We start from the raw sequence: 22,679 nt of genomic DNA on the forward strand, positions 1-22,679 counted from the left end.
TGGGGTATGAACGTTTGGACAGTATTTATTGTGGGACATTAGAGCACATCAGGCATATCGAATTGCATTCTGAATACGAAGAATATCCTTCTGATATCAAATAATTTTGATTTTTTGAAATTCGCAAAGTAATACACATTTTATGGCAAATGATTAAAAATTGATATTTTTTATATTTAATCGTACTCGAAGTAAACTTTATAAATCTGATGATTTGTACTTAAAGTGTATGTAGGTGGGATGAAAGGCCGACGATCAATTGAAAATTTTGACCTTTCGTATTGAAGATATGAATTTTTTTCCCCAAAACACCAAAAAAAATTAGGTCTTTTGGGGAAAAAAATCCATATCTTCAATATGAAAGGTCAAAATTTTCAATTGATCGTCGGCTTTTCCTCCCAGCTACATACACTTTAAAATATATTAGATTTATAAAATTTACTTCGAGGACTGTTATATATCAAAAATGTGAAAAATATCAAATTTTAATAATTTGTCATAAAATTTGTATTATATTGTGAATTTCAAAAAATGAAAATTATTTGATTTCAGAAAAACATTCCTCGTATTTAGAATGCAATTCGATATGTCTGATGTGCTCTCATGTCCCTTAAAAAATACTGTCGAAACGCTCAAAACGCTCATTCTAGATCCCTTAAGTTACTTCTTTATTGTTCAAGTTGCATGTAATTAGTTTTGCATAAAACTACACATATTTGGCACATGATCTGTTGGTTACACTCAGGATTCAAGTGTAAAATAATTTTCCTGTGTTAATGTAATTGTGATCAAATGATGCAGTCTTCCTATCATCATCTTGCTCATCTCCATCATTATCATCTGCAGTCTCCATCACCATTTTACATCCTCATCATTGTCATCATCACTCTCAGAAACATCACCATCATCATCTTTATCATCTTCCTCCTCCTCATATCATCTTCAACATCATCACCCTCATCATCATCTTCATGATCATCATCCTCATCATGATCATTATCACCATCATCTTCTTCATCAACATTGCCATCATCATCACTACCACCATCATTATCATCATCTGACTACATCAATACAATCTCCTCTACCATAAAAACTTGATAGTTAGCATATGTGCTTACTATCGAGTGCTTTTAAAACATGCAAACATGAAGTGCCCCATCCACAAAAGTGTAAAGGGTTTTGAGCAAATCATTGATACACATAGTTATATACAAACAAGTAAACCTGCAAATTTGTGTCTCAACCCCATTAGCTCAGTTGGTAAAGCGCCAGACTAGCGCCCGATAGTAAGCACATATGCTAACTATCAAGTGACCATATTTTACACTATCATTTGTGGATATAAACCCCCAAATTCCTCAGCTAAAGATTACCATGATAGCCATTTCTTACTCCATTAACACAAGGAATTACTTGATAACTCAGCCTGGATGGAAAATTAATAAGTACATGATCTAATTTTAAAATCACCTAAAAGTGACTTGAGAGTCTGAAGAAAATGAAATTTTACAAACTTCATATAATAATTTAAAAATAGCAATAACATTAACAAAGTCATACAAACGCCTTCATAAAACAAGCACAGATATACCAATGACTGGGACACATGATTGTTCACATTAAATTATTTGGTTATGAAATAGATTAAATTATTGGTATATACTACATCTCCAAATGGAGAGACAATTGGACAACACTTCAATATTTCTCGCTAAAATTTTCACACACACACACACACATCCAACATTTACAAATATCTAAATGCAAAATATATCATAAATAAAGATCAAGCGATAAATTCAACACTATTGTGGGATAATATATCTGGAAGCTCGCAAATATTTTAGAAAATACAAGATATATCGATAACTCTGCTAAATTTTGTTTGGGAATTACACTATATAAGAAAATAAAAAGAAAGCTATTCTAAATTGTATCACAAAGAGGTATGAATACACATAATTGATCTATGCTTGGTGAAGCATTCACATCGGCAAACATTATGTTTTGTTACCTGGAGAGATTTGATCATGTCTCACCTCCTTTTTCAACCAAATTGACGGTAACAACTCTTGTAGTGTGGGATCAACATTTAACCACAAATTGCCTCAGGCAAAACTCACTTCCTGGGAACCAAATACCCCACAAGGTCATTTTTATGTAACTCATTGACCCATTTGTGTCATATACTGCCTCTAGCTATAATGACATCCTTGTGATCTGGACAACTCATTGACAGATATGAACCTCAGGAGGGTATTCAATTTTTGATCAATTCTCTCCAGGTAGTGACATGTAATGAATAAATCCATTAGCTTTTAAGTAAACTATTACTATAAATGAAGAGTTTAGATACAAAATGTAATATAAGCCATTTTCAAACTTTCAGTGTTAAGGCTACCAACATCTGCTCTAGCTTTAATTAACTCTGCTCTACAAATATCCAATATATATTTTAGAAACTATACATACATGATCAAAATCAGTACATATTTTTTATAAGTTAAAAAGCCAGCTGTTGGAAACTGCTTATCCACAAAAATAGCCTGTATAAAATTGCAAAGTTATTAGGAGCCTGAGCTTTTGATCCTAGTAAAATCATTATCAAAGCAAAGTTAAATATGTTCATTATAATTTAACAAGTTATATTTGCCTATATTGGAAATCAAGAAAAATGGATTTATCACTTTTGCATCTGAATACTTCAAAATATAGACACATAGGAGAATGACACAATATAGCAAATTTACAAATCTTATGCCTTAAAACAAAATAATAGGGTCATTTTAAAGCAGAAGCACAAACAGAAAATTCACATGAAATCTTTTTGAATTACAGTGGATTGAAAAATATTTTGCTGCCATCACAACTTGCTCTAAAAAGAAATTTAGCGCTTTACTTGAAATTATTAACACACCTTTCAAAGATAAACAATGCATGTTTAATTGATTTTGGAAGTATGTAAATAATTTCGAAGTAATTACGAGAGTGATTAAGGGTGGGCTTTTGTACCTTTTCCTTTGTTCATTTTATAACATAATTATTTCAACCTTCTTATTCAGCATGGTGTTTGTGGACAACTTTTAGAATAGCTTAATTTTTTCAACTTTATATATCCTTTTATAACTTTAAGTAGGAGATCGTAAGATCCTACAATTATATACACTGCACTATTGACATATGAGTTGTACATTACATCATTTCTCTATTTCTTATCTTACATATCGTTTGTTCTTGTAATTGCATATTATCTTTCTATACTTTGTCTTGTTTGAAGTGTGAAATAAAATTGTGATTTATACAATCCAACATGGGTATTAATATTCCCATAGCATTATACAAAAGGTTGTATAGAGTTCAAGTTGTTTGGTCCATGAATGTCTTTTGACATGGCACAAATCTGTTGTGTCACTTATGTAGCAATGCTAACATGTACATACTGTGAATTGAGCTGTTCAAGTTGAAATCACCCTGTATGGAAGACATGACCTTAATCTCCCACATAGGTGGTGTCGATTTGAGTTCAAACAGAGTCATCCATTCAGGTAACCCCATTTGAAATTTACACTCCCTATGTGGAAGATTAAAGTCATGTCTTCTATAGGGGGTGTATGGATTTCAACTGGAACAGACCATTGTACCAGAGTACCAAATCTTACACATTTTACATGATCAAAGCAGCAGCATTGGTGGCATAGAATAATAATTTCTTCACATATCAAACCAGTCAAGTGTAGATAACTTGATTCAATTCTCTCTGTACTGTTAACATGAACTCAGCTTATCTGACTTTCTCCTTCTTTTTTACAATAGGAATAATCAGATCAGCTTCTAAATCGGAGAATACAGGTTGTTTTTTATAAAGTGTTAAAAGCAACCCCATCCTCATGCATGCATTTATTAACACAAGTACATGATAGTAAGGAAAATTTCTTTCGAACAAAACCAAATATTTTACTCACTATTAACGGTTTCGCCTATCATGGTCGATTAGCATCATCAGAATGATGGATGATCCTTACTTCCAGTTGGACGTATCATGCTGATGATGCCAATCGACCATAATAGGCGAAAACGCAAATAGTGAGCAAAATATTTGGTTTTGTTGAAAAGAAATTTTCCTTGCTGTATATCTACAAACCTGATGAATCTATTCAGTGATAAGTACATGATGCTGACGCATTATGTATGCACTGCATCTGCTGTGCTTAGTCTTTTCTGTAGCTACATACAATATGGTCTTACTAGTATCTTGATAACATGCAGCAATTTCAACAGTTGGTTTCCTAAGAAATACCCAATTTCTGCTCACATCAAGTAATCTCTATTCCATTCTGGGTCTTCTAACATCATTTGTGATGTAAACAAACAAAAGTTTTCATGTTTAGCAAATTAAATTTGGGTTGAGAGGTTATTTCACCAACATTAATATTGATTAGTTCAAACTGGATTAATTTATTAAACCATAATTAAATGTAACATCATCACCAAATCATGTTTCCAAACATAACCTTCATTTTTATTTGTTCACCTCACAATTTATGTCAAGTACCCAACGTCCTTTACATTCTACAAATCCTCAACCTAAACCCATACCTGTATGGAATATAAGCTTTGTACATTTCAAAAAACACTTGCAAACTTGTTGACCTTATATACATTTTCTTAATGTAAAATGATCCAATTACTTGGGCCAAAAGAAGGCAAATTTGGACAATCCATTTACTACATTATTATGTTTTGATGAATCCAAGTGTGTGAAAATATTGGATCCAAAACATAATACTGATAAAATTTGATGTTTTACGCCCAATATTTATTGGTCTCGCTATGCGTTTTAAAATATTGGACTCAACTACGTCTCGTCCAATATTTTAAAACTCATAGCTCGACCAATAAATATGGGCTCAATCAATCCAATTTTATATCAAAGTACCAATTCAACACCTTTCCTGTGTTTAAGTAGTCATTACTGTAAAGTGGTGTATGTATGAATGAACCTTGTTGGTGATTGTATTTCAACAAATAATAACAAAATATAAAATGTAACATTCTTAATGCAATGTCCTTTCGTTTTTCTATACCGCAATTGGCACACTAAAGCAGCCAAGCATTACCATTGTTTATGCCCAGCTTTTATTACAAGAAACTGGAAATAACAAAATCATCATGGCAAATGGAAATGTATTTGCTACAGGTGAGAAAGGTTTTGCTATGTTCTATGTTTTGTCCCATTTTTTAACCAGTTCATAACTTAGCATGAAAGTTCATCTGTATTCGTAAACTTCATAATTGGGTTTTGGGGTAAAGTGTCCAAAAGGTCACTGATCCCAAACTTGGGTTGCCAGTCTCCACATGAAGGTCAAAGTTGTGACCGAAAATTTGAGGTACGTCTTAATTTTGTGTTGAGATCATAAGTTGAAATTACCAATTATAACAGTTCATAACTTGTTATTTTTGGTTCTTTCTGAAGTTCCCAAAATACCTCTTTCAGCCTACATGGATGTTCAGACTACATCGTACACATTTCAAACTAATTTTTCAAAGTTGAGATTTAAAGGAAGCTTCCGGCAATCACAAATTTATGCCTTATGTTAGAAAAATAATTATTTAAAAAGCCATATTGACCATAAAAACAAATAAAAACAGCCGTCTCTCCACACATGATATTCATAATTCCCGGGTACCGAAATTGTCTGGTGTAATAACGTCCCAGTAACATAATAAAGGCTGACGACAATTGAGCACAAATAACCATGACATCATTGCCCGAGACCATTTTGGCGTGGTAATTTTGAATACAGGGGTGTGAAATCTCCTCTTTTAAGCTGAATTCCTCTTTTTTGGAAATTTCTTTGAGGCAAAATTTTAGCTTTTTCTTTCATTTTCAGCCCATTTTGAGCATATTTCAGTGCTTTTCCTCATTTTTCCTCTTTTTTGAACAAAGTTCCTCTTTTTTCAATAGAGGTCACTCATACCCCTGTGTTGAGAGCTGGTTGTTTTTATTTGTTTTTATAGTATAATTATTTTTCTAACATATAAGGCATAATGTTGTGATTGCCGGAGACTTCCTTTATTAAAAATCGCTGCTTTCTTTTGCTCACTTCACAATGCATAGATATCTAGAGAGTTTGTTTGTATTGAGTTGTTGAACCTAATTCAGTTCATCTTATCTGTGTTGAGTATACATTACACATTTGAATAAAAGAATACAATTTGATGAAACTGCTTTGTGCATCTGCCAATGAATTGACATACTTACAGATCTACAAATTGATATGGTTTACTTACAGATCTATATATTTGTACTTTGAGATACAATGTTATTGATTGACAAAGAAACTACTGAGGTCTCAAGGTATACTTTGTTCGGCCAATAATTGGTGAAAATTATGCGGTTTATTTTATTGCGCTTGTCTATAAAGTCCCAACTTATGCTTGAGTAAATTCACATAAGTTTGCACCAGTTGTGTATTACGCAAATTATTTTTTGTGTGCCAATTATTAGCTAAAAAAAGTATGCTGATATGCTAATCTTTCCTTGAGATGGTCAAGAATTGAAAAAAATAAATTCCTCGACCGAGAATATAATATTAGTCCAGTCAAAGTGGGTTTTGACTCACCACTAATTGCAACAGAATTTTTTTCACTCCTATGAATGTCAGAGATGTCCCCTGAACAGCATACAAAAGTATACTAAAATATACTTGGTGGAAAGGTAGTTTTTAGCGGGAAAAGGTCATACAGGGGTCAAATTTCAAAATTGCTCCAATCATTTTAAAAACTATACCAAATTATTCCTCTAGTCATAAGGATTCAGAAAAATATAGTTTGCCATACCTGTGATGTACGGTTCTTGAGTTATAGCCGAAAAGGTCAAAGGTCAAATGTTGGGTTCAACAGAGGTCAAAAACTAAAAATTGTCTGATTTAAACCAAAATGGTCTCAAATTGTTCGGCTTGGAAACACAATTCATTTAAAGAATATTTGCACTGTTTAGGTTGTTTAATTACATGCGTAACATCAAAAACTAGGTCGGGTCAATAGAGTTCAATGGGCAATGACCTCTTTTACCCTGCTACCTAGGTATCGAAGCATCCAAGATATGGCAAACTATTCTTATTTTGGAGTGTTTTTAAAGGACGAACACATTGAGACCATTTTTAAGGAGATCGGAGCATTTTTTCGAAGTTGACCCACGTGGAGCCCAAAATTTGACCTTTGACCTTTTTGCTTATAACTTGAGAATGGTACATCACAGATATGACAAACTATACTTTTCTGAATCCTTAAGACTAGAGGAATGCTTTGGTATAGTTTTAAAAAGATTAAAGCAATTTTGAAATCTGACCCTGTATGACCTTTTCCGCCAAAAACCACCTTTCCACCAAGTATATTTTGGTATATTTTTGGTATGATGTTCAGGGACATCTCTAAAATGTATAAAAGTGAAAAAAATTCTGTTGCAATTAGTGGTGGGTGACACCACTAATTTGTTTAGATTGACTGGACTATATGGGAAATAAGGGAATTTGAACCAAGGTTAACATCTAGTGCTTCAATGCCTAAATAGCTCACTGGTAACAGTGTCTGCTTAATAAAACAGGTTCCAAGTTCAATTCTCGGTCAAAGAATGAATTTTATCATTTCTCTGCCATCTTGAAATAAAGATTAGATATTGTTTTTGATTATTTTACACTTATCCAAGGAGCGACAGAGCTATAGTCTGTCTCGTCTCAAGTTGAGAGTAAGGCTATATTGGATTTTGAAGTGGCAGATTCGAATCAGTGCATTTACGCGGTTGCATTGCGAGCATATGGACAAATCAACAATAATAACAAGTTAATAAGCATTAACTTTCTTCGTAATTGTGTATATTTTGAATATCATGTATGTATTTTTTTCATTTGTTTGCATATGATTGCTCTTTTGTATGTGTCCCCAGCACCTTAATGCAAGTTTCCTTGGTTTTAGGTGCTATACAAGTTTCAGAGATTGACTGATTGAAATCGCACATGTATACACCCTGCGGGATTAGGTTGGCATACGTGACTTGAATCTGCCACAGCGAAATCCAACATGGCCTTACTCTCAACCTGAGATGAGACGATATCTGAATTCCTCAAGATTCTACAATACATGTGTGTCGTAACTTTACCTATCTATTATGAAAGGTTTTTAACTTTCTATGAAAAATGACTGTGATGCACTTATAGTACATCTCATCTCAAGTTGAGAGTAACACCATGTTTGATTTTGCAGTGGCAGATTCGAATCAGTGATTTATGCGGTTGCATTGCCAGCTTGTGGACACATCACCCTTCTACACATGTGTATGCATGTGTGATTTGAAGCTGCCACTGCGAAATCCACAATGGCATTACTCCTAACTTAAGATGATACATACTATAGTTAAAAGGGCATTTCGTGATCCACAGCCTCATCCCCCCACTTTTTTCAAAAAAAGTTAATATTTTTTATACCACTGGCACTGGAAACCTCTGCCTACAGAATGTTTATGTAGCAAAACTTTCTTGCAGAATAATTCGTTTAGCAAAAATATCGTCAAATTTGAATTTTGTTCTGGTATACCAGAACGAAATTACACAGAGTGGCCTATGGAGCAGTGTAATACACATAATCATGCATAACTCGCAAATGCAAAATCAGAATCAATTGAAATTTTGGGAATAAGCTTTTTTCGTGAATATTTACTGAAAATTTTCACAAAAAGATGCTAGGATCCCGAAATCCTCCTTTAAGTGCTTGTATAAATACTTAAGCTGAATTTACACTATATTTCCCAGCAATTGGGATGTAATGCCTTGGGCAATGGGTAAGGTAACTTGATACATCGCTTGTCGCTTTTAAATCACAGTGATTGCAGACAATAATTAGTACCACAAAGTACATTCAGGATGTCCATTGATGTTGATAATTATTGCTTTGAATTATTACTTCAGAAAGTTGATGATGGAGAAAATTAAATTAATTTAAAAAAAAAAAAAAAAGCGCAGTGATTTATAGTGCGCTACGCTTTACAAGCACTAACGCCTAGACGTTGATCCACAAGTCTCAGCACACTTTACAAGTTAATATATCCAGTTGTCAAGCAATGATTAGATTGGTCAATCAAGTTCGTGTGACAAGTGACGTTGCTCAGGAGTTGATATATATTTTCCAACCTTGCAAAATCAATGAGTTGGTTATCAATGACATAAATTTGAAGAATATGGGTGATCTGCCCTTATGCAAAGGCGTTTGAGTATAAATTCAGCTTTACTTAATGTTTATTATGACTGTGATTTCAGGAATTTATATTTGCAGTATATCTTTTTACAAATCAAAGTTCCTTACTAACTATCTGAATACAAATATCACAAAGTAGTTTTAACTGATTTGGATATTTTTCTTTTCTACAAAATACAATGAATTTCTTACAAAAATAATGTGCAAGGTAGTCAGATTGAGGTGTAGACTATACCTAGCCTCACACATAGAGAGCTAAGTTTACATGAATACATAGCAACAGCAGTACATGAGCATCCTAAGGTAATATTAGAAATTATATATATTCTACCCATTTACATGCCAAGTGTCTCATTCTGAAAGTCACAATTCTCAAGTTCAGACATTCATCCGATTTGTCAGACAAACATTAATTTAAATATAAAGCAAAAATGTGCGTAACAAATAACAGACTACAAAACTGCTCAGTCGTATGGCACAATAATAGAGGAATCTTGTTTCTCAATCAAGAATCCAGGTGTTTCATCAATAAGCCTGGTTTCTTGCTTGAAAACCAGGTTTGTTGAAATATTGGCTTTTTTTCTCTTTTTTATCGTACATAATATGTGCCTAACACTTGGAACACTGCTATTTTGGAGAAAAAGGGAAATTTGCAGTTGCCATGGTTACTTGTATGCACAGTTCAATTTGTATACTATTCAATTAATTTAGGTTACATTAGCGAGATTCACTTTCAAACCCCACCCGTTTTAGATTGCAATATTATTTATAAACATCCTTGACATTATCTGATTTTCTGAGCATTAAAAACGTTCCATTACCTGGCCGAAAACGGCATATTCCTAATCTAGTCAATTTGTTACGCATACCAAACGGCACCGTGCATTCCTGCGCCTGCTACCTAATGATGTGCTTAGGTTACAACAAGTAAACCGTATAACGTATCTTACGCTACATTGCTCGATTTGCATTGGAAGCAGATCACGGGCTTGCGAGAAGCTTGTGTTGCGCGGTTTGTATTGGAATGAGATGGCGGTCTTGGGGTGATTATCTTGGGAAATGCAACAATTTGAACCACTTAATACACAGTAGTCCCTTGTGATTTGTCTGAACTAATGACACAGGTATGTCTGCAGAGTTATGACTTTCAGAAAAAGAAGCTAGGCTAACATAAATATATATTGAATACATGGTAAAGCCGAGTGTATCCTTTGTATGAAAGGATTTAACACACACTATTCGACACTTGCACATTGTCAACGCACTCTACTGGTACCCCATTGAAACCCGGTTTACATATAGCAGTGTTCTGTTACACAACCACATTTCACTGCATGTATTTAGCCAAAACACACTACTGCAAAGATAGAATTTTCACCCTACATTAATTTTTGACTCTTTTTGCACTCTCTCTTAAACTGTTTGTTTACTGTGTAGGTCTAGAGAACTCAACGAAATAAAAAACAAGCAACCATGCTTGAAAATTACTTTACCGCACAGATTAATGGCACAAATTTTTACAGTATCTTTGCAAAGGGTTGTATCCCAACTTTTTACAGCACTAGCCAGTTGGTCCAGCCATGACTAACTTATGTCACTTTTTTAGAATAAATATCTTGCATTAAATTTGACTACCTGTCTTAAATTCTATATTGAACGGTTCCAGAATGTTTTAATTTGAACTTGTTCTATTCATGTTTTTAAGAGGTTCTTGAAATGGATATGTACATCAGATTCCATATAATTTAGGTACAAAAATGCTGAAATAAAAACAAGTTACTAAACCCAAATCTGTCCAATCATTCCTTGCAATCCTGACAAACAAACTATAGTTTCACTTTCGCCATTATTGACTGCTTATATTAGATGCTTCTTCATCTGTCTTTGCCTGTCTCATGGCCAGCGTTAAGCACTGTACCCACTGTTCTGCTTTCCCATCCTTAGCTTTGAACGTGTAAGTCTTGTCATCAGTGAAGATCTCAAATGCTCGCGGAATGCTGCGGTCTCTCCGCCGTACCGTTTTCACGCTCTGTACTTTGCTTAGTTCTATTGGAGATTTGGTCTGGAGAAAGAAACAGGACAAATTTTAGATGATTGATCAGCATTTACAGAGTACGAAGATACACTCATTCATATGGGAAAGTATTTACAATGATGTACTAGTGTGTGCTGCCTAAACATGTAATTGACTAGCATCCATTTCAATAATTGAAGACAGAATTAAGGATGTACTTTCAGTGAATAAAATATGCCATCTTCCAGTCTATGAACAAATTTTATGTCTTTTCTAGACATGTCTCCTCACGCATGCATACTAACTGATAATCAACTAAACTTTTTTAGTTTTTATGATGCACAGAAATTCATCCTGTTTTAGTGAACGCTCCCATTCGTGCCAGTGTCCCGCTAGTATACCACAACTGAAGCAATACACCGAATCACTACCCTGAATGCTATAGCATAGTCAGAGGGGAACACATGACTCGCTCCACATTGAGTACCCATCTGTACATTACAACCCAGTTCACAACCTATTTGGTAAATCTTGCAACAGGTAAGAATAGCCTGATGATAAAGGGTTCATAATTTGGCACGCTGAAAGTGACTTGTGATGATAGAATTGCTGCAAATTACTGTAAATCAGTGTGTAAGTCTTTTTTAATACATTTGTGAAGGTTGTCATTCCTTAATACATTTGTGAAGGTTGTCATTCCTCCAGGAATGACAACCTTCACAAATTTAAAATTAAATTGGAATCATAAAACTAATCAACTGGACTAACTTTTATTTGAAAGGCTACAGTATCACACCTTATCCTAGGTGCATCTTCAGGCCGTCTGATGATCTGGCGGCAAAAGGTCATTGACCTGTGACATGGTGGTGTTGCCAGAGGATAAGGTGCGATACTGTAGCCTCTCAAAATAAAAGTGAGTCCAGTTGATTAGTTTTATGATTCCAATTTAATATCTTTTTTAATACTCTAGAAATCAGTAGTTAATAGATGGGTGTAAAATTTGATATACCAAGACCTAATCAATGTTCATTTGACGTACCTCTATTCCTATCTTTGTTTTAGCATATAATAATTGTTCCCCAGCTAATGTGAAGTATCTTGTCCTCCATCTCTTAAACAGCTTCCATCTGACTCTCTTCTCCTTCAGCTGGCCTTCTATAAGTGGTCGCTCCCCAGCTGACAGCAAGTCTGGAAAAACAATATGACATGTGAAATATGAGATGAGCGCTGTAAGGCTGCTCTCTCCAGAGCTCTGTGTTTTTGAGAACTTTACACAGTCACTAGGCACTTTTACTGCAAAAGTTGTTTACCATCTTCTTTAGTTATCATCAGAGAACATTTTGGTTATACATTGATGCAGCTTTTGTGGATAATTGCTACATTTTGGTGATATTCTGGATTTTAGATTTTTCACCACTGTATTTCATCTATACTACTATTTCACCATAAGACACTATGCATGTGTTGATTTGTATTGGATTTTGGATTTGCACAGATATCATCCTTGTGTGGCAAGGACCATTACAAATTAATCAATTATTGATCATGGATCAATCACCTCAAGTACAGAATTACTCTAGAGAAACTCTCTTATCTCTTAATGATGGCACTCACCATCATTTTCTACCCAAGGAAGTATTTCACACTTTATGTGCGCTGGATATTTCAAGAGTCAAACCAACAAGAAGAGGAAAGAAAGGTGGACTGAAGCATAGACAGAAATTGACTAGATCTACTGTGTATAAGGCCAATGCTACTGATGATTTATCACTGTTTTCATTGAATTGCCAGTCAGTCAAAAGTAAAGCAACTCGAGGTATCATCACTGATTTGCTTGTTGAGTATGACATTGACATCTTTGCTCTTACCGAGACATGGTTAGCTGGAAACGAATCTGATGATTTCATCTTATCTTCTCTTACACCTCCTGGTTATGAAATCTATAATATACCAAGAGGCAGTGGGGATCCACATGGAGGGATAGCAATCCTCTTCAAACAGGGCATCACAGTTGTATCAAAATCTTGCGATCAGAACCATCAATATACGAACTTTGAATTCTGCGATGTTGTGTTCACCTGTGGATCTAAATGCTTTACGCTTGTCACAGTCTATCGTCCTTATCCATCGGCCAAAAATCAGTTCACCGCTGGAAAATTCTTTGTGGAATTTTCTCAGTTCCTACAGGACTATGCCATCTCCCAAGGTGAATTGGTGCTAGTTGGTGACCTGAATCTACATCTTGATATTGAGGATGACCATAACACACAGAAATTTGCTGACTTAATGGACAGTCTTAGTCTTACACAGTTTGTTGTAGGGCCTACTCATCGTTGTGGGCGCACGCTTGATGTTGTGATCTCTCGTGAAAGTGACATTCTTGTCAAAAACACATGTGTTCTCGACTTAATATCCGATCACGCTCTCATCGCCTGTACATTACAAATCGCAAAACCAAAAATCCCCATGAAGACAATAACATCTAGAAAATACAGGTCAATTGACCCTGCTGTATTGAAAGAGGACATTGTATCATCTGTTTTAATGACATCTCCTGCCACCAATGTCAATGATGCAGTTAATCAATACAACGACATTCTTTCTAGCCTGTTAGATCTGCATGCACCTGCTCGCACAAAATCTGTCGTTCCACGGATACAACAGCCTTGGTTCTCAGACTCCTTGCATCAATTAAACGTGAGCGTCGGAAAGCTGAACGAAAGTGGATCTCCAGTAGATTGACTGTAGACTTGGAGATTTTCAAAGCCCTCCGTAACAAGTATAATGTTGCACTTTATCATGCAAAGTGCACATTCTTTAACAACAAGATTCTTGAGTGCGGTAATAACTATAAGACCATGTTCTCCATTATTGGTGAGGTATTGCACAACAAGAAAACCACAAAACTTCCTGATCATGACTGTTCCAGTGACTTGGCTGACCAGTTTGCCACTTACTTTATGTCCAAGATTGAGACAGTTAGATCCAATATGCAATCTAATGTCACTGGTATCTCAAGTAGTCAGCATAATTGCAATTTGTCTTTCAGTAACTTTGACACTGTGTCAGTTGCTGATGTCAGTGAGATTATATCACAAAGTCTCCTTGTCCTTCCAGTCTTCTGGATCCTCTACCTTCGTGGTTGGTTAAGCAACAGTTAGATGTTCTGCTGCCTGCAATTACCTCCATTGTTAACATGTCATTAATGGAAGGTTTTGTTCCAGCTTCCTTGAAAGCTGCCATCATTAACCCACTGCTCAAGAAAAGTAGTTTGGACCATAACACTCTTAAAAACTACCGCCCAGTTAGCAACCTGACATTCATCTCCAAAGGCGCTCGAGCGTGTCGTTGCCAAACAGCTCAATGAGCACATGTCAAAACATCATCTTCATGAGCCATTGCAATCCGCTTATAAACAGTATCATAGCACAGAGACTGCTCTTGTAAAGGTCCACAATGACATCATGTGGGCCATGGAAAGACAGGGCGTTACTATTCTGCTGCTGTTGGACTTAAGTAGCGCGTTTGATACCATCGACCATGAACTGTTAATCGCGAGACTTCAAGATATTCTCGGGGTAGATAGCATTGCCTTGAACTGGTTCAAGTCGTACTTGTCCGGTCGGACACAACGTGTCTGCATCAATGGGGCCTTTTCCGACTCTCAGTTGCTTCGCTACGGGGTACCTCAGGGGTCCGTGGTCGGACCTCTGTTGTTCCTGATATATACGCTGCCCATTGGCCCCATAATCCGCAAGTATGATATGGAACTGCATACCTATGCCGATGATACACAAATCTATATATCTGTGTGCCCAACATCTGCTCATGGCGTTGAATGTGCTGTCTCCAAACTTGAACAGTGTGTTAATGAAGTTCAGGAATGGATGTCTACAAATTTCTTAAAGCTTAACGCAGACAAAACTGAGATTCTAGTTTGTGGTTTCAGAGCCCAACTGGCAAAATTTGACTTACCTTCTGTGAAAATCACTGGTGTTGACATTCCCGCTCAGCGCAACCATGTCAGAAACCTTGGGGTCATGTTTGACCGCGGTATGACTATGAGTGCTCAAGTCGCTAATATTTCCAAAGCTGCCAATTACCAACTCATCAATATTGGTCGAGCCATAAAATGCTCACCACCGAGGCCACTAAACTCGCTGTCCATACCCTCGTTACATCTCGGTTGGACTATTGTAACTGCTTACTAACTGGTATAACTGGCACTCTGCTAAAACGTCTTCAGAACATTCAACGCACCTCGGCTCGCCCTTATTACCAGGAAGCGTAAATATGATCCCATCACCTCCGACCTCATCGACTTGCATTGGCTTCCCATCAAACAACGTATTGACTTTAAAGTCCTTGTTCTGGTTTTCAAGTCCATCCGCCAGCAAACCCCTGAATACATGTCTGCCATGCTGCAAGTTCATACTGGTTCCAGACGGCTCCGTTCCACATCTTCATCTGCACCTCAATTTGTTCAACCGCACTCAACACACAACTTTTGCCGACCGGTCATTTTCATGCCACGCTCCTCGCATTTGGAACCAACTGCCAGATCACATCAAACTTGCTGGATCTTTGAATATATTCAAAAAACTCTTGAAACATCATCTTTTCACTATTGCTTACAACCAATGACATTTTTGCTCGTAATGATTATTTTGTTGTAGTAGTACTATGTTTCACAGGGTATCCACCTTCATTGTATAATCTTTGTTTATTCATTGCTTTTTGTGCCTAGATTATAGCGCCTTAGTGCAAATTCTTTTTTTTGGTTTTTGGCGCTCTATAAATGTCAGTGATTGATTGATTGACATGTGAATCAGAGGTGCAGGTGTTTTGGAAATGCTTTGCATGAAAAGTTTTCATAAAAACACATGCTGCTCAGTATCATATGTTACTAGCGATATCAGCATCAAGCAAAATAATTCAAACTACTATACTCAAAATATCATCCGAGCCCACTCAGTACGGACAGGTATTTGCGTTGAGCATACAATGCAATGACCGTAAGCGTGACATGTTTGAGAACTGACCAGTCATGGTCTTTGAATACCGCCGTTGCTAGGCTAAGTCACACAAATGTACATGATCTCATTATCGAGAATTAAATATTTTGATTATAAGAATTAATGTCTAGAGACCTACAGGTGTCCCAGCTTCAGATTCAAATCAATGATGATTTTTCTTTACTGTGTAGCACCTAAATAAGTTCATAAACTTTCCCAACAGCTTTAATAGTAATTTATATTGACGAAATACGGTATGTACTTACTGATGTATGTTGAAATCTTCACATTCCTGGCATACTTGGTTGTAAAGTTATTTATGTTTTATTTGTTAATTTTTTTAATGTTTTTTTTTTAAATTTCATTATTGGCAACTTTGGTTTGATCGGACCAGATTGTGTCACATCATTATAAAGTGTAAGTGGATAACTGTTCTTACCCATTTTGTGAGGGCTACTGCAGAGAAAACATGTCCATGTTCCCATCTGTGGATCATATGTAAACATGTCATACCAGCTGGCTCGCAAGAGTTGATGGACTAAACTTTGTTGCACCTAATGTTTAATGAAACAAAGAGAGATAGCAAGACATAGATAATGAGTGGCAGAGAGTGCGAGTGAGAGAGAAACAGAGAGAGGGAAAGAGAATGAGAGAGTAGAGACATAGATGCATTAATATTAGGTATGTTAAATACCTCTACTGATATGCTGGGTCTGATTTCTTTATGTACCATGTTGTTGTACTTCAATACAAACAGCCCCCAAGTGAAATCAAATAATATGTAACACATAATGTCAAGTTAGCTCAGTTGATAAGGTGCCAGACTCTAGTGTGTTAATATGAGTTTCAACAACTCTTCCTATACCTTTGTACAGGAGCCAAGCGTTGTTAATCGGTGATGAGTCCACAGTCCAGTAGCGTATACGCGAACGCAAGGTTACATGTACGTGTTAAGCATAGAATATGTCATGCTTGGAACTTATGCGTGATGAATGGAAGTAGCATGCAGCTAATAAACATTACCGCTTTATTCTTTAGTTTTATTGGTGATATCAACAGAGAAATCACTGATCTTCTTGTAAGCTTGAGTGGCAATGACTAAGTAACATTCTTCATAAAATAACCATGTGAACGATCTTTAGCTTATTTTCGTTGTTGAAAGGGATTCAATCAAGTTTCACCATTTAACAACTCGCGTTCGGGCAGCTTAAGTTAAATTAAACCACACAGACGACGCGGTCGCATCATTGTTAAACGGTAATGAACAACAGTGAAACATGATTGAATCCGTAATTGAACCCTGCATTGTCTAATTTGGTTCTTGTGAACAACAAATAAGTAACTTGAAATTCCCTAGACCAGGAAATTCCTGTTAATTGTTCTAATCTACCTGTGCAAAAGTCATTGAGCTGATCTTGGCTGTGAAGGTTTATGAAGGTCGATTTTGGCTTGCTCTGATGATCTCGACCTGTGTATCCCTGAAATGGTTTATGGAATAATTTGAGCCACCATGATCAGCGACTTAAGAGTTAAGTGTGTGACCATTTAGTGTTAACTCATTCATACTTGCATTTTCTTTAGATTGTCTGATCTAGCATAAGTAAAGTAATTTAATTGCAACTCACTTTTAATGAAGGGAAGTTTTGTGTGATGAGTTTGAGGAAAGTCATGGTCCCTCCCACTGCCTTCTGTCTTTCCCAGTTTTTGCGAAGACTCTGTACTGCTCGGTCATCCAAGGAGACAGGAGTGGGAGAAGTTGCCTGAATTGACAAAACAAAATACAAATGGGTTGACATATTATTATTCTGCAGAAAAATTTGTTGCAGGCCTTGTGTCCTGAACATTATATAAATAATACAGAGACATTAAACAATAAACAAAATCTCACACATTATTGGATGAGGAAATATGTTTTGCAGTATGACACTTTTGTCCAAGTTTATGTGATAACAACAATAAGTAATTCCACATAAACACACAAATTTTCTTGTTAACATACAAACACACACCCCTACCAAATGTTTTCACTGCCAACCGTGGACCCGTATTGTGTGTGTGGTTGTTAACTGTGAAACCGTGGATCCACACACACACAGACATATCATGATCCAACCATGGACTTCTGTGATATTTCACCGCTAACCGTCGACCTGGTATTACACCTACGATAGAGGACCCTACCCCATATGCGAAGTTATGCTGTATGGCACCCTCTGCCGCTGTCTTACGACGGTGGACGTCCCCGTTTTGCAGTGTGTGGTTTTTCACTACGTAAGTATGGACTCAAATTCCACGTTTGTAGGTGAAAACAAACGCATACAAAACAGCAGTCAAGTTAGCTCAATCGATAAGGCGTTCAACTATGGTGCGAGAGGTTGCAGGTTCAAACCCTGGCGGTGGTTTAGTACGTTCTCATAGAAAAACGGAGTAAGCGTGAAATTCCCCTGGACAAGGAACTTACTGCTTATTGTCTTGTTGTAACTCGTATGAAACTCGGGATCTGATCCTGGCTGCAAAGGTCAATTGTGGAATGTCTAGGGTGTGGGATTCTACGTAGCAAAGTCCCCGAGTTGTTGTTAAATGGTTTATGGAATGATGTGGGGCCGTAGTGGTCACAGACATCCTGTAAAGTGTGCTGAGGCTTGTGGATCAACATCTAGGCGTTGTGCCTGTGCGTAGCACACTATAAATCATTGCATTTTTTTAACAGTCACATCACCACCACCCCTACACACACAACACCCTGACAGACACCCCCATATCCACATCCATATACACATCCCTATTTGGGCTCTACACTTACCTGGAGATGTAAGAATTTGAGATGTATCCATGGTTGTATCTCTTTGGTTTTCAATGTGTATGGTCTGTCACTATATAAGCAGTGGGACGCCCTCTTGGAGCAGTAGAAGTCCAGCTTCCCTACTGGCCGATGCCCTGCTGCTTCTGCATAGGTAAAGGATGAGAAAGGCAGAGTTAAAAGTTTGATGAAAGTTTTTCTAAGGCTAAGAAAATGTGTATACTGGCATAACAGACTGAAACAAATAGGGTAAGTAGACTGAGAGATTTTATTTACTCATTTCTTTCAAAAAAACATCCAAATTGTGTGATTTTTTTGTGCATTTTGCAATTAGTTTTGACAATAAACCTGAAAATGAACATTTGAATGCTTTTTGCGATCCTGAATAATTAATATTGTTTTCCAACCAAAAATTAGGGTAGGTTCAGTTATACCAATGTTATTTTTTTCTTGGCGTAATTACAGGTATACAAATAGCAAGGTGCTATACTTTGTTATTCAACTTTTGTTGCATCAATGAAGTCCCAACTTTACTCTCCCGTAAATTCACATAAGCATGTGCCAGTCACGTATTACACAAATCAGTGCTAGCATAGGTGATGTGCCTAATTGAATGCGCACCATTCTATATCAATCCACAATATTACAAGCATGGACGACAGAGATAATAGACCAACTCCAAACAGTCAAAGTCTCAGCATCACCCGATAATGAGGGCCGATTGTTCCATGAAATGTGACAGGCAAAACTGCTAAGCAAATACTGCATATTTTTACGGTCTTTCATGTGTAAACACAAAGACATGCAAAACTCCATCGCGTATACATGAAGGCATGCAACGCTGGCATGATTGTTAGACACACCACAATGGAACAAACGGCCCTCATGAATATGCATGAATTTACAGCATACAATGCACAGGGACTTTGACTGGTTGCAAATGGTCTGTAGTAGGCTGTGGTTACGAGTCTTGCCATTTGTAAGATGAACAAAGTATACCACAATTGGAACTTGTTGTGAAGCCATTCACAAGTTTCAATTCAGATATATGCGTATTTGCAAGTGTAGGTTGGTCACCATTTAACAATGGTGTGTTTCTGTACAGAGAAATAGGAAAGCGTTGGTGAAAATTAATTTAATCCTTATTTGAATTTGAACAGTAACTCACCGTGAACTGTGAATTCTTCAGGTATGGGTATCTGTGACCTTATTGAGTCCATGTAACTACTAATTTCTTTCTGTCGTTTAGACAAGTACTGTTGCAAACTACTATCACGTCCACCCCCTACTGGCAATGATGCTGCCATACTACCCTCAGCTGCCGGTAATCGCAAACTACTACCATTATGGGATGGCTGCCGTGACGATGACGACTCAATGTGACTATATGATCCAATTCTTGCACTTGTTTCCTTGTGGCCTATTCTTTTTTGCATGTCCCATGATCTTGACGGCGATGTAGGAGACGCAACCGGTCTGATCACTCTCCCTTTCGGTGGTGTCAGGTTCGAACCTGACGTCTGTAAACTAGTTCTACTCTCAGCCGTACTCATCATGTCCATTCTACCAATCACACTCTGCTGGGAAGAGGTTATACTCTTCCCTTCAGGACTGAAGACGTCCTTGGAGGGAGGGAGTTGATGCGGTCTGAGAGCTGCCCAATATTTCTGCGCTCCCTCTGTGGGAGGCTTTAGTTTGTTTCCGATAATGCTGCCTTCTTCCTACCATATCTGTTATGGATCTGTCCAATTCCATGGTGCTGGATTTCTTCATGACTGTTGGAGAGGGCGCTTTCACAATATCATGTGATGACGATGATTTGAGCTGCTGATGTTTTCTGTTGAGAAATGAAAACAATTGATTTATTACAATTTATCCATTTACTTTGGTTTGAGAACACTTGCAAATGCAATGTCATTAAAGCCTCAAATGTCACAACCAATTTTGGAATAGAATTGTGTATAATTCTGCATAGCATGTTTTTAACAAGAATACTGAATAATGCATACATCCTTCCAAGTAGTTCCAAAGTGGCATTATTGTTGCGATTTGATGCTAGCCATGCTAGCAACTTTTGATCAATCATACATATACATACAACGGCATTTATATCTATAGCGCAATTTCAAAGAAATGATCATTGCACTTTACAGAAAACTTCTTCACAAATATGCAAAAGAAACAACATCAGCAATGGTTAAAAAGATGGGTTTTCAGACTACGTTTGAAAGTAGTAACTATGAGAGATGACCTAATGGATGAAGGAAGATTGTTCCAGATTCTGGGTCCAAAGACACTGAACGATCCATCGCCTATCAGTCTGTTGGTCTTAGGAATGATAAGGCGCGTAAGAGCTTGATTTGAACGAAGGCCTTCCCTAGTTGGAACACGGATGGTCAGACAATAAGAGAGGTAGGGTGGTGCCAGATCGTTCAATGTCTTGTAAATGTAAAGTTGCACTTTGAAGCAAATTCTCTTGTCTATTGGAAGCCAGTGTAATGAATTTAAAAGAAGTGAAGATGAATGACGGTGTGGAACTTGAAAGATAATGCGGGCAGCACGGTAATTGTTTTTCCTGCAAGCAAAAGAAGTGACACTGCATAAACAGCTGACTTCAAAGTAACTATTCTTAGTGACACTGCTAGCCACAATTGAAATGCTAGTAGCATCACAATCACTTCCAGCATTTCATCAATAGCAATTCGTCAGCCTGCTATACTAATTGCCTAAGTCATTTTTTGTAATTTTGAGAACAAAGAACAGAATGTGATTCAAGCATGCCGGTGTCAAAGTGAATTATGTCAACATATCGACAGAACTTTGTCCATGGCGACATAGTGCTAAGGCAATGGCCCAGTAAAACTTTATCAGGCAAGCTCATTTTCACTCAAAATATTGGCCATTTCCAATGTATTTTCAACAAAATGCAATGCCAAACCTTATCTTTTACCTACTATTTCGCCAATTTTTCATGTTATTTGCCTTCAGGGGGCATACTTTTGGCAGTATTATGCCTTGTTTTCCTTTGTAAATTGTACACTTCATCGCTACATGCTCACTATGAAGACGGCCATCTTGGAAATTTGCTGAAATTGCCGACTGTGTTTCTAGATATTTTTAGGTTAAAATTTTTTAAATATTCCTAAAATCATGAAGTCATGGTATTTTTTCGGAACCCAAATGTATGTCGACACTCTGTCGACGTCAAGATACGAAATATGTCGACATCAAAAAACAGTGCCGACACCGGCCCTATCAGTTACGTAATCACCCTAATTATTTCGGATTATTCGGACTTTGTTCTCAAAATTACAAAAAATTACTTAAGCAAAAAGCGTAGCAGGCTAACAAATTCGGTTTTTTGCTGCCAGTGTGATATCCATGGGAATAAGGATGTAGTAAAAGGATTATTATTTTCAGCACACATCTACAAATCTAATTAAAATTTATTATTGTAACTTTTCAAAGTGAACACGATAGAAATTTGCTAGAATCAAATGATTCCCCAAATTCCTTTGCAAGAATCACAACTGATTCTCACACTGTGTGAAGAAATTATAACTTGAGTAACACTGAAAATCTTATTTCCAGCATTAAA

The 22,679-nt window shown here is 36.6% G+C and overlaps 1 protein-coding gene across 1 annotated transcript in view; it reads right to left on the reverse strand.

Annotated features, from left to right (window-relative positions):
* Positions 1-10,965: 10,965 nt before the first annotated feature.
* Positions 10,966-22,679, reverse strand: part of LOC140156769 (ventricular zone-expressed PH domain-containing protein homolog 1-like) — a 55,247-nt gene continuing 43,533 nt past the window's right edge. The window contains 7 exon segments of the mRNA XM_072179730.1: positions 10,966-11,314; positions 12,306-12,454; positions 16,721-16,835; positions 17,907-18,041; positions 19,085-19,227; positions 20,250-20,697; positions 20,699-20,918. Of these exon segments, the coding sequence (XP_072035831.1) occupies positions 11,099-11,314; positions 12,306-12,454; positions 16,721-16,835; positions 17,907-18,041; positions 19,085-19,227; positions 20,250-20,697; positions 20,699-20,918 (1,426 nt within the window). The 3' untranslated portion in view covers positions 10,966-11,098.

Source organism: Amphiura filiformis, chromosome 7 (assembly GCF_039555335.1).
Source record: "Amphiura filiformis chromosome 7, Afil_fr2py, whole genome shotgun sequence".
In the NCBI taxonomy this organism is placed as follows: domain Eukaryota; kingdom Metazoa; phylum Echinodermata; class Ophiuroidea; order Amphilepidida; family Amphiuridae; genus Amphiura; species Amphiura filiformis.